At 41.7% G+C, this 12882-nt stretch overlaps 1 protein-coding gene across 2 annotated transcripts in view; it reads right to left on the bottom strand.

Moving 5' to 3' along the window:
* Positions 1–7082: 7082 nt before the first annotated feature.
* Positions 7083–12882, bottom strand: part of Kiaa1143 (KIAA1143 ortholog) — a 29539-nt gene continuing 23739 nt past the window's right edge. For both annotated transcript variants that reach the window (XM_028890502.2, XM_028890504.2), the window contains one exon: positions 7083–7299. In XM_028890502.2, coding sequence (XP_028746335.1) covers positions 7239–7299 — 61 coding nt within the window. In that variant the 3' untranslated portion in view covers positions 7083–7238. The remainder of the gene's footprint in view (positions 7300–12882) is intronic.

A 12882-nucleotide genomic window follows, 5' to 3' on the forward strand; every position in this document is an offset into this window, starting at 1 on the left:
ACAATCTGAATTTTTTCTTTTCTTTTGTATTTATTTTATTATTATTGTTATTATTATTATTATTATTATTATTATTATTATTATTATTATTATTATTTGCCTCATGGAACCCTGTGCATTCCCCAAGGACAGAAATTTGTGCACAATTCTTCATTTTCTAGGTTTGGTCTTCTTCAACCCACACACCTCTCTTCTGTTATTCTCCATTTTCCATCAAAAGTGAATTCTGTTGAAATAGGCATCATGAGACTGTGTGTTGCTTGACTTGACTTCATCTCTAGCCTCTTGCATTGCCCAGTTTCTGTCCCTAAAGAACATGAAGAGGTGGTGGTTTAGGCCACAAATGACCTGACTGTATAGATCACTATAAGGAATAAAAGTGTATATGCTTGTCAGAGTTGAGAAGAAAGTGGGTAACAAAATATATTTTATATAGCTGTGACTAAAGGGAATCTGTAAGTCAAAGCTCAAATGTGTTCTCCCTTTGCTTAGAGATTTTTTTTTTTAATAGTGTGTACTGCAATTTAGATGGTGCATACTATACGTCTTAATTGGAAGAAAATTGAAACCAAAGAGCTGAGTAATTGTATGTAAACCACATGAGGCCAAGTTTCATTGCTGCTCTTCATCCTCAGTGACAAACCTCCATTCTAAAATGTTCAGTGTAAATAAAAAACAATGCTCACATTGTTAGATTTTTTTTTTAAGTTAGCAAGCTGACTTCAATCACCACTAATATAAAATCAGAGTTGTAACATCCTTTTTTGCAGGAAGTAGTGATTCCTCAATAAACATCTTTTCTTATAACCTTGTCCTCTTCTTTTTGCCCCATTAAGAGTGGAAAGGAACCAGCTTGAGCCACTGTAAGGGGCCTGCTCTTCTTAGAATGAAGAAGGGATTGCTCCAATATGAAGTTGCTTTTCATAGCTCCCTGAGTAGACCTCTTAAGCCCTGAGATAAAACCATGTTTGCACTGCTCTCTTGCAGCCTTATGTGGGTAGAGGTGACTACAGTACAGGCCATGGGGCATCTTTGTGGAACAAGTATACGTCAAAATACACCCTCACCTGTAGAGTAACGATTTCCATTGTTTTTCTGGTACCCAAAAGTAAAGTATATGTAAAATGTTTTGGATTGGGAAGGTCCTCAATAACATTTCACAGAAAAAAAAAAAAAAAAAAAAAAAAAAAGTGAGAAGAACCAAAAAAACCCAAAGCCAAACTATTTGGGGGTCTCTCCAGATCAGTAGTTTCAAGAGTTGTGACTGTTAGTGAAGTCAGGGTGCCAGGCTTGCTTTCCACCACAGCAGGTTATAAGATTGGAGGGTTGTCAGCTTCTTGGTGTTAGTTTGCAGGCAAGCTGGCATCGTTAGATCCTGATTAGCAGCACAAGCTCCATTTTGTCCCAGTCTGCCATTCTGCCCAGAGCTGCTACCAATGATTTCCTGAGGCTAGGCTGCAGCACCCCCTCCCCCAATCTCCTCTCACAGATGTAAATCTTGAGCGTTCTGATTGGTTGGCCCAGAGCCTGTCCCGACCACCAAACCACAGAACTCCCTGATAGGTTGAAATTCCCCAACTATATTACATTATGATTGGATGGGACTCAGGAGCTGTCTGTTTGTGGGTTTTTTTCCCCCCTTTAAAACTGGCTGCTGGGCTGGAGAGGTGGTTCAGAGGTTAAGAGCACTGTTTGCTCTTCCAGAGGTCCTGAGTTCAATTCCCAGCAACCACATGGTGGCTCACAACCATCTGTAATGATATCTGGTGCCCTCTTCTTGCCTGCAGAGATACGTGCAGACAGAACACTATACATAATAAATAAATAAATAAATAAATCTTTAAAAAGACAAAAAACAAAACAAACAAAAAACAAAAACGGCTGCTGCCCCTTCCTCCAGGACGTGGTTTGGAGTCTGAACCCTGCTGCCTTTCTGATATATTAGTTTTTCTAAATACATTTTTGGCTTGCTTGAACCTGTTGTTTTGTGGTGGACTATTTCTGGATTCTCGGACCCTAACAGCATAACTTGTCTGTTCACGGATAAACATTCACAACAGTGAAGAGAAGATCCGCTCTGATCCAAGTCCTGGCTACACCACACGGGCCCCCTTTCTCCATGAGTCTGACCTCAGAGTCCAGAGTGATCTGCTTCAGTGAGGATAAAAGCTTAGGTAGGCGAAAGAGCACTTGCCTTGGATTTCTAAGTCTTGTTGGCAGAAAAAGTACTCAAGCTTTTTAATCTTTAGTTTCCAGTATTAGGACAATATTGTCTGTCTTAAAGGATTCTTGTAAAGGAGCAAAGTTAAGTGTGTGAAAAAGGCAGACATGTAACAAGCGATGTTTATACTCTTAAGTTTTTGTTTGTTTTGACATCCTAGATGTTCTGATTTGAAATTTAGCTTAATCTAAATGTGAAGGTCCTTGCCTGGAAACAGCTTTGTCTCTGAGCCCATGAGTCATGGAGATGCAGCTTCCTAGAGTCTCAGGATTGGGGTGGTATGGGGGGAGGGGGGAGGCTGGGCCATTATTCTGGGCCTTGTCTTCTACTTCCTGCGTTGTCTGCTGGCGGCCAGACTCAGGCTGGACCCCGAGAGTTGGAGAGCAGGGTGAGCGCAGGAAGTGGACACCAAGGGCCGGGAGGGAGGGGCCTCCGGCAGCGGGCTTGCGCTCGCTCTGTCATCACAGCTCCAGGGATCAGGCAGGAAGATCACAAGTTCCGGGTTGGACTTGGCCACTTGTGTCAGGGTGGTGGGGAGAAAGCAAGAGTGACTCAGGAGGCTGGTTCCCTACATCAGCTCAATCTCTGCCTTTCCAGGCTTCTTGCAGGCTGGCAATGCCTTCAATGTTTGACAAGTCCCTAGGGCAGTGGTTCCTAGTCTTCTGGAGATAGATTCGTTTTGGTGTTTAGGGATGTGCTCATTGTCATCCAATTTTATAACTTAATGGAACTGAAAAAAGTAAACCATCGTCTCTACAGAGGAATATATTTCATCACTTAAGTACCAAGGCTATAAACTGAGAAAAATGTTGTCCTGTGCCAAAGGTCTTTGCCAATCTGGCGATGACTGTAATCATTTCTCTTTTTTGGCCTAACAGATTAAAGCTTTATCTTGGACTGGTGATTGGAAACAGGTGTCCCATGTCTCATCTTAAAAATGGCATTATTTTAGACTTTGGGGCTTAGGATTCTTAGATTTATAGTTTGCTAACATGCAGTAACCTGGATGTTCATGTGTGAATCACTCAGCTTCTCAACCTTTAACTTTCGATTGCTGCCTCATAAACCCTTTTTGAAAAGCAAGAAAAGTGTGCAGTTTGTTTTGATCTGCAAATGTGGAACTCTAGGAGCAGGTGAGGGGGCTCAATATGAAAAGGAGCTTGCCTAACCAACATGAGTTCCATCCCAGAACCCACTTATGAGTGAGTACATACCATGTTTGTCCTTCTGGGTTAGGGTTACCTCACTCAGGATGGTATTTTCTAGTTCCATCCATTTGCCTGCAAATTTCATGCTGTCATTGTTTTTCTCTGCTGAGTAGTACTCCATTGTGTATATGTACCACATTTTCTTAATCCATTCTTCAGTTGAGGGGCATCTAGGTTGTTTCCAGGTTCTGGCTATTACCAATAGTGCTGCTGCTGCTGCTGCTGCTGCTGCTGCTGCTGCTGCTGCTATGAACATAGTTGAGCATGTATCTTTGTGGTATGATTGAGCATTCCTTGGGTATATGCCCAAGAGTTGTATGACTGGGTCTTGAGGTAGATCGATTCCTAATTTTCTGAGAAACCACCATACTGATTTCCACAGTGGTTGTACAAATTTGCACTCCCACCAATAGTGGAGAAGTGTTTCGAAGGGGGTCTTTCTTAAAAGACAATAATGACAAGAGAAAGTTGGTTCCACAATTCTCTAAGACAAGAGAATCTTGTGAAAGGGAAAAATGATGCCTGGAAATGGGGAACCAGCTTCCAGGGAAGCAACTCCTCTATTTGGGAAACCTCCCGCCTGCATTTCAGATAGTTTCATTACTATGAGACATCTGGACCTCAGGAGGCTCTGAGGAACTCTGCTGCAGGTAGCTGCTGGAGCTGCTGGTGTTGGAGCAGTTCCTGAGCATCCTGCCTTTCAAGCTCTGGACCTGGGTGCAGCTCCGTCACCCTGGGAATGGCAAGAATGCTGTAGCTCTGGTAGAGGAGCTTCAGAAAGATCTTGATGGACCAGAACCGAAAGTGAGTGAGGCTGACCATGTAGTGTGAGAAGGAAAGAATTAAGGTTGGGCTGTCAGTGATCCTGTGATTTTCCTTAATCATTGCACACTAGCAGCCTAATGCTAATTAAAGCAGGTCTGTGAGCTATTCAGAACAGTATATGCACTGAGATGTGGGTTGAGGGTTAAGCTCTTTGAGTCAGGTTGAGAATCCTCACACAAACACTGACTCTACCTTGTCCTTCAGGATGGCAATGTTGAGTGTGGTTCCATACCTTTGGAGATGATGGTTATAAGTGTTCCCCTAAACCAATGGTTCTCAACCTGTGAGTCTTAACCCCCACGGGGTTGCATATCAGATATTTACATTATGATTCATAACAGTAGCAAAATTAGAGTTATGGAGTAGCAACGAAATAATTTTATGGTTGGGGGTCACCACAACATGAGGAACTGTATTAAAGGGTTGTAGCATTAGGAAAGTTGAGAACCATTGCCCTAAGCAAAATCATATTTGTTGTTTCTGTAAGTCTGGTTGGAATAGTGATGTGGTACTAGGGTGCGAAAGGAGTGGCACAGCAAGAATGATGCTTTCCAAACCAAGTGGTGTCTCATGAAGATAACCCTGTCTCTTAGGATGCCAAGGTAGGATGCTCATTGCAAGTTTTGGGCTATCTTGGGATACTTAAGGAGCACCCCCCCCCCCCTCCGGGCACCCTCATTGGGGATTGTGCAAGACAAGTGCAGAATTGAGATATGTGCTTCTAGTAAAACTTTAAATCTTTGAAGCCGGGCGGTGGTGGCGCACGCCTTTAATCCCAGCACTTGGGAGGCAGAGGCAGGCGGATCTCTGTGAGTTCGAGGCCAGCCTGGGCTACCAAGTGAGTTCCAGGAAAGGCGCAAAGCTACACAGAGAAACCCTGTCTCGAAAAGCCAAAAAAAAAAAAAAAAAAAAAAAAAAAAAAAAAACTTTAAATCTTTGATCTTAAATTGGAAACTTGGCACTATTTATCATGTTTTTAAAATAAGATTTATTTTTCTTAAGTGTGTGTATATGTGTTTCTGTGTAAATACATGCCACATGTATTCAGGTGCCCATGGTGGCCAGAAGGGACCACTGGATCCTCTGAAGCAGGTATATGTGAGCCATTTGATGTGGGTGTTGGGAACCAAACTTGTGTCCTCTGGAAGAGCAGGAAGTGCTCTTAACCACTGAGTCATGATTCCAGCCCTATGATTTTGTATTTTTTTTTTTTACAGATATCCTATGTTTATTATGCAAAAATTCACTATGACATTCTCCTGCATATATATTATGTATTTTGATCTTACTCCGATTATTTTCCTTCAACCTGTAGTTCATGAAAAACACTTGTATGCAGAAAGTCGAACTATAACTCAGATGTGGCAATGGTATCAGGCATCAAGGATGGACTTGTTTATTTTATTGAAAGTCAACAATTATAGAATCATATACCTAATTATAGATTATTAATCGACCTTCTTTTAAGAGATAAGGAAACTGAGGTAGAAAAGCATTCCTTGGATTGCTTTAGGTCTTTTTTTTTTTTTTTTTTTTTTGGTTTTCCGAGACAGGGTTTCTTGTGTAGCTTTGCGCCTTTCCTGGAGCTCACTTGTAGCCCAGGCTGGCTCGAACTCACAGAGATCCGCCTGGCTCTGCCTCCTGAGTGCTGGGATTAAAGGCGTGCACCACCACCGCCCGGCTGCTTTAGGTCTTATAGCTAGCTGGAAGATAAACCAGATGTCTAGACACTCCTCCAGTGTTACTTCTTGTTTTGAGATGTTTTGCTGTGTAGACCAGGCTGGCCTTGAATTCACTATGTACTCTACTCTGTTCTGAAACTTTTGAAGGTCCTCTTGTCTCAGCCTCCCAAGTGCTAGGGATATGAGCACATGCCATCACGCCCAGCTTCCCGTGTTATCTGTAGTGAAACAGCAGGGCTAGATAAAGGCCTAAGTGGGCAGATGTGTGAATGAACCTGAGTGTAATTTAAAACAAGGTCTGAAGTTAAATCCATGCTCTTAGTTAGTGCTTCCTGCTTTCATGCCCTCCTTAACCCACATGAAGGACTAGCATCTGTTGCCATGGTTCTGACCACCTCCTCAGAGCCAAGATTCACTGTTGTTTGATATTCCTTCTTGAGGGAGGTCTTTCTGACCACATAGATCTAGATTAATGGCAGAAAGAGGCCCATGGTAGTTGCGTCCATTTTCTAAAAGTACAAAAACCAGCTCCATTGATTTTGCTTGGTCCCATGTCCCAGTCTTTGTCCAGTCCCTGGATGCTCTGCAAGAAAGGGTGGGTACTCAAGGAATGGCATTACCTTCTCCCACCTCTGATGAGCCAATGGTATACAGCATCCAGGGTCCTCCACAAGGTATCCACCTCTCCAGGACCTTTCTGTGCCTCATCTCCCACTCCCAGGAGTTGCATCTTCTGCCAGGTGTAGGAATCCCTAAAAATACTTGTCCTTTTTGGCTCTTCCTACAGCTATCCCTTGTCTCTTCCTGGGTTCCTCTATAACTAGAGTTTTCCTAGTCCTGCCTGGCCCAGGTCAGGACAAATCTCTCTCACCTGCCAGTCCCGCAGCTGCTTAGACCCAACCAAGTAAGCACACAGAGACTTATATTGCTTACAAACTGTATGGCCGTGGCAGACTTCTTGTTATCTACTTCTTCTATCTTAAATTAACCCATTTCTATTAATCTATACTTTGCCACGTGGCTTGTGGCTTACCGGTACTTTTACATCTCGCTTGTCATGGCAGCGGCTGGCAGTGTCTCTCTGCCTCAGCTTTCCACTTCCCAGAATTCTCTTCTCTGCTTGTCCCACCTATGCTTCCTGCCTGGCTACTGGCCAATCAGTGTTTTATTTACTAACCAATCAGAGCAACACATTGACATACAGACCATCCCACAGCACTCCTCTGTCCAGCTGCCTGAGCCCGACAGCTCTGAGTCTTTCTTGCTTGCCAGTTTGTAGCAGATGTTAGACAAGAACAGCAATCATCTCACGTGTGGCTTCTCCCTCCTCAGAGTCTCCTGTTCCTGAAGCTTCTCCCCTTTCCTAGGAAGAGAACCCAAGAAATCAGTGAACAGTACTTATGCTTCTAAGGCCCAGCCCCAGATGAGGTTTGTACCTTTGTTCTTCTGGTCTGCACTTCCTAAGTGCTGTGACATGGCCATCTCCTTCCTCATGCTGGAGTGCCCTACCAGTTCCCACCATGAAATGTTGGTCTGTGCTGTGAAATCAGACTTTGAGGTCTCCTTCTCTCTCCCTAATGCCCATTCCCCATTCCATGGTGTTGCATGAAGTAAAAGATGTCTTTCTGTGAGGGGAGCTCATGGGATAAGGTGGTCTCACATGTACTTGTCATTTCAGGAGTTGGTCATGTTTGAGGAAGTATCAGTGTGCTTCACTTTAGAGGAATGGGCATTTCTGGGTCCAATTCAGAGGGCTTTGTACTGGGATGTGATGCTGGAGAATTATGGGAATGTGACCTCTTTAGGTAAGGACTCTTCCATAATTCTCATAACCACTGAGCCATCTCTCAGTCCCCATCCCTCTCCCATAATTCTTGCCTGCAGTTCATCAACCTTCTGTTGTGGTTATCATCATCATCATTGTTATTATTGTAAATGTAGCATGCACTTTGGGAAACAAAATAATAGACAACAACTGTCAACATTTGATTGATTATCTTTCATTTTTAAAATGGATTTGGGATTTTCCATCCTTGCTACTATTTTTATACTGTTCAAGTATATGTGGATTTATAAAATTGATCTCATGTTATTACATTTTTCAATTCTTTATTACCACCTAATTTGTACAGTAAATTAGTCATTTCCTTGTTTAAAATTATTTACTTATTATTATTTTGGTTTCCTGTTTTGTTTTGTTTTTGAGCTAGGGTCTCTCTGTGTAGCCCTGGCTGTCCTGTGTGTAGACCAGCCTGACCTGGAACTCACAGAGATCCTACTGCCTCTGCCTCCTGAGTGCTGGGATTAAAGGTGTGTGCCACCATGCCTGATTAAAACCTGATTATTTCATATAATAATTTTGTATCTAGCAACCTTCTAATTTTATTGTCTATAGCAATTTACACCATGTGGTTTTACAATTATGAAAATATGTTCTTCAGTATCTCAGCAGTGATAGTGTGGTAGCTCAAATATTCTCTAAATTTTAAACTTTGAAGCATATTACCAAACTGCTTTTTACCAGTGAAATCTCAATTTGATAGCCCCCAAAAATGCACAAGAGGATCTACTCCCTGTAAGTGCTTGTGATTTTACTGGTGTTTAATTAAGCCTTTATTAGGTAAATGTACAATAGGAATTTCTGTTTTCCTTTCTGATTATTCTCTTTAGATGTGTATTGGTCATTTTATTCCTATTTGTTCCTCTTCTACATTTTTCTTTGATATAACTGCTTTTCCTTTGTTAAATGTTGTGCTTCTTTTATTCTGTTTGTTTTCTTTTCAGTGTTGTTTATTATTTTTTTAAGCCTTAGAAAAAAATGTTTTTTAGAGTTTAGTACATTTGAGGCTTGAGAGATGGCTCAGTTGTTAAGAGCATTTGGTTTGTTTGTTTTTGTTTGTTTTGTAGAGGACCCAGGGTCCATTCCCAGCACTTATATGATGACTTATAACCATTTATAACTCCAGGTACAGTGGGATCCCTGTCTCAGAAAATCAAGTGAAGAATGATTGAAGAAGCTACCTGATGCTGACCTCTGGCCTCCACATGCATTCATACACAGGCATGTAGAAGTGTCCCCAGAGAAATGTTTATTGGTCCATTTATAATATCTTGTCAGTGTGGCATTCAGCTTTGTACCTCCTTTTTGTGAAACTTTCTCCTTTTTATATACATATAAAAGTATATCCCTGAGGGGCTGGTGAGATGGCTCAGTGGTTAGGAGCACTACTACTCTTCCCGAGGACTGAGGTTTGATTCTCAGCACTCACATGGTAGCTAACAACAATCTGTAACTTCAGTTTCAGGAGATTCAATGCCTTCTTCCAGCCTCTGTGGGAACTAGGCATGCATGAGGTGCACAGACATGCATGAAGGCAAAACATCCACTCACATAAAATAAATAGAAATAAATAAATCTAAAAAATGTTTTTAAAGTATATCCTCATTGATAGATCACCTGCCTAGCATGTGCAAGCCCCTGGGTTCCATCCCTACATTGCAAAAATGAGTAAATAAACACATACTGCATGTATCCTTATAGCATGATTTTAAGCCTTTTAATGATTTCATTCTCAAACTAGGTGTCATAGCACATGCCTGCAATAGTTGCCCTGGGAATCTAAAACAGGAGAACTGTGAGTTCAGTACTATGCTAGGCTACATAGCAAGATGAGAGAGAGACTGAGAGACAGAATGACTGTCATGGTGGTGCTGCCCTGTAGTTCCAGAGCCTAGGAGACAGATGGACAGGGAACTCGTGAGTTTGAGGCTATCCTGATCATGTGGTTGGGTTTAGAGCCAATTAGAAGACGAAACAGAAAGGCAATAAAAAGACAAGTCAGACGGGAAGAATCTCTCTGGGGAAGCTACTTTCTGGTGGTAAGCTAAAGTTAGTCATGGCAATTGCTCTGATCTCTTTGGCTATTTCCTCTGTATTTGGCTCTGTGTTTCTTATTTACTTGCTGCGGGCCACAGGAATATCATAAGAACTCAGCTGGTTATGGCAAAGTCACTACCTGGAGGAATCAGGGAATTCCTTCAGAGGAAGCCAAATCCCAAGGAGTTTTTGGTGTTACTTGGCTTGTTATATATCAGTTGTATTCTGTTATGAAAATCATGTGTGCCTTCATAGTTTTCCCAATTGATTTTTCCCTAAGAAAGACTAACAATGTGGACTGATCACTCTCTAGACATACACATTCCAGGCATTTGGAGAACAGCCTCAGGAAAGGCTTTCTCTGGAATCAGATATCTCCCCTAGCCACTTTCAAGGACTAAAGGAGACATCACCCAGGTGGTCACCCAATTTCCGAGGATTAACAGTGATAACAACCCACAGGCAAGTCTCCTGACTTAAGGTAAATTCCACAAGGGGACACTGCCTAGGTCAGGTAGACATTAAGTAATAGCTTTACACAATTTAGCTCAGACCCCTCCTTTCTTACAGCCTTACTAACTTTATAGACCTCTAACTACTTACCTAACCACTTCTAGGAATATTTAGATAACCTTCTGTGCTAACAGCTATGCTCAGCCAGAACTCCCAGTTCAAGCCTCCCTGTAATTATCATTATTGGTAGCATCCAGCCAGGTCCATCACCGGATGGAGGAAAGTACCTTATCAGAGATACCTCTGTACTCTCTAAGAACAGACTTAAGCATCCAGGCTACCTGTTTGAGAAGGCCTGGTGGATGTGCTAATTAAGCTTAACTTCCTCCTTTCCCAAATCTTACCTCCAGTTCCAGATCTCCCTTTAACTATCACCAGAGGCATCTACCTGTACACAGGTTGCCTAGAGACTAAGCACGCTTTCCCCCACCCTGCAGAAAAAACGGCAGACAGCTTGGACAGATAGGAGCCACAGGAAAAAAGAAGACAGTTTTATTTTCTCCCATTGACCTAGCAACTTATAGATTTTTAACATCTTTTACCAAACACATTTAAGATTATAGTTGTGCACGTAAGATCCCTCTTCTTAGATATTACCCATATTTAGCCTTTAGTTAATTCATTAGTCACTTCCCCTTTGGGTCACAAATGGTAATTAACAACTAGTGCCCCTCTTTGTAATTCTTATCAACCCTCCATTTGATCCTGATTAGTGGACAATCACTGCCTGAGGAAGTTCAGGCTGAGTGTCCTGGGTGGAGGGGAGGATTGTGATTTTGGGAAGATATATAACTGTAAAGTAGAGGACAGAGAGAGGAGAAGAGAATGGAAGAACTAGATGGGTAAGAACTTGAGAGGAACAAACTGAGATGGGGAAGAAGTAGATTGAAGGGCTACAGCAGAGTACTAGAGGAACAAGATGGAAGATGAGGAAGAGCCAGAAGAGAGAGAAGGAGACGGGAGAGGAGATGATATGGGAAGGAACAAGATGGATGAGAACCTAGAAGGGGCAGAACTAGATGAAGGAATTAAGATAGAACTTAGAGGGGATCCCAGACAAGTGTAGAGAGAAATCAGGTAAAGATGACCTAAATATGAGAGCAGAATATAAGCTTATAACTGTCACAGAATAATAAAGTATATGGACTAAGGAGTTTCGTGTACATAGATTCATTTCTTTTCATCAAAGATTAATTATCAGCTGGTTGTAGATTCTTCCTGGACCCTGGGCGGGGACTATCAAGGGGCTGGACCCCCATAGTCCTCGATATTTACTAAGACTGTTTAATAAAAGGCAAAAGATTTATATGATCTGAAGAGGAACCAGAGTATAAGACTGTTTAGAATTTCATCTACACTTCAAGAACATATTTCCCATGTCTTTGATTTTGAAAGAGTGTAAATGGCAAGTTTTAACAAGTCAGTTAGAAAATGAAACCAAGGAAAAAGCAGATATAGTGAAGGAATGTTCCTTTTGTAATTGTGAATGAGAAAAAGAATAAAAAAACCCCACAAGAAAAATGAGTGGAGGGAATTTGAAGAAAACTTGACCTTGGATTGAGCTACTTGTGGATGTTTAGTAGGTACTGAAGAAAAGCTTTATAAGTGTAATATATGTTATAAACATTTTAGTAAAATCTCCCATCTTATGAACCATCAAAGAATCCACACTGGTGAGAAACTTCATAAATGAAAAGGCTTTATTCGGCGCTCAAGCCTTCTAATGCACTTACGGAACCATTCTGGGGAGAAACCTTTCAAATGCAATGAATGTGGGAAAGCATTTTCTCAAAGTGCTTATCTTCTAAACCCCCAGAGAATTCACACCAGAGAGAAACCAAATAAATGTAAGGAGTGTGGAAAGGGCTTCTACAGACACTCAGGCCTTTTTATACATCTCTGACACCATTCAGGGGAGAGATCACAGAAATGTGATGAATGTGGAAAGGTTTTCTAAGAATGCTTACCTTATTGACCACCAGAGGCCCCACAAAGGGAAAGAACCTTATAAATGCAACAAGTGTCAAAAAGCTTCCATTCTCAAGAGCCTTATTCTGCACCAGAGAATCCACTCTGGGGGGAAAAATCCCTATAAATATGATGAATGTGGGAAAACATTTGCTTAAACCACCTACCTTGTTGACCATCAGCGACTTTACAGTGCAGAGAACCCTTAAAAGTGTAAGGATGTGGAAAAATTTTCATTAGAAGCAAAAGCCTTCTCCACTGAGTCCACATAGAGAAGAAAACTTTGGTTGTATGAAGTGTGGGAAGATTTTCAGTTCTGAGTCAAATCTCATTGACCATAAAAGGATGCACAGCAGAGAGAAACCTTTCAAATGCAATTATTGTGGTACACCTTTACTCAGGGTGCTTCCCTGTTTGACCATCAGAGACTCCACAATGGAGAAAAGCCCTATGAATATAATCAGTGTGGGAAAGTTTTTATTCTGAAGAAAAGCCTCACTTAGCATCAAAGTTTCCATATTGGAGAGAATCTCTATGAATGCAAAGACTGTGGTAAAGTATTTGGATCCAACAGACACCTTCTTGACC

Source organism: Peromyscus leucopus, chromosome 7, assembly GCF_004664715.2.
Source record: "Peromyscus leucopus breed LL Stock chromosome 7, UCI_PerLeu_2.1, whole genome shotgun sequence".
Lineage (NCBI taxonomy): Eukaryota > Metazoa > Chordata > Mammalia > Rodentia > Cricetidae > Peromyscus > Peromyscus leucopus.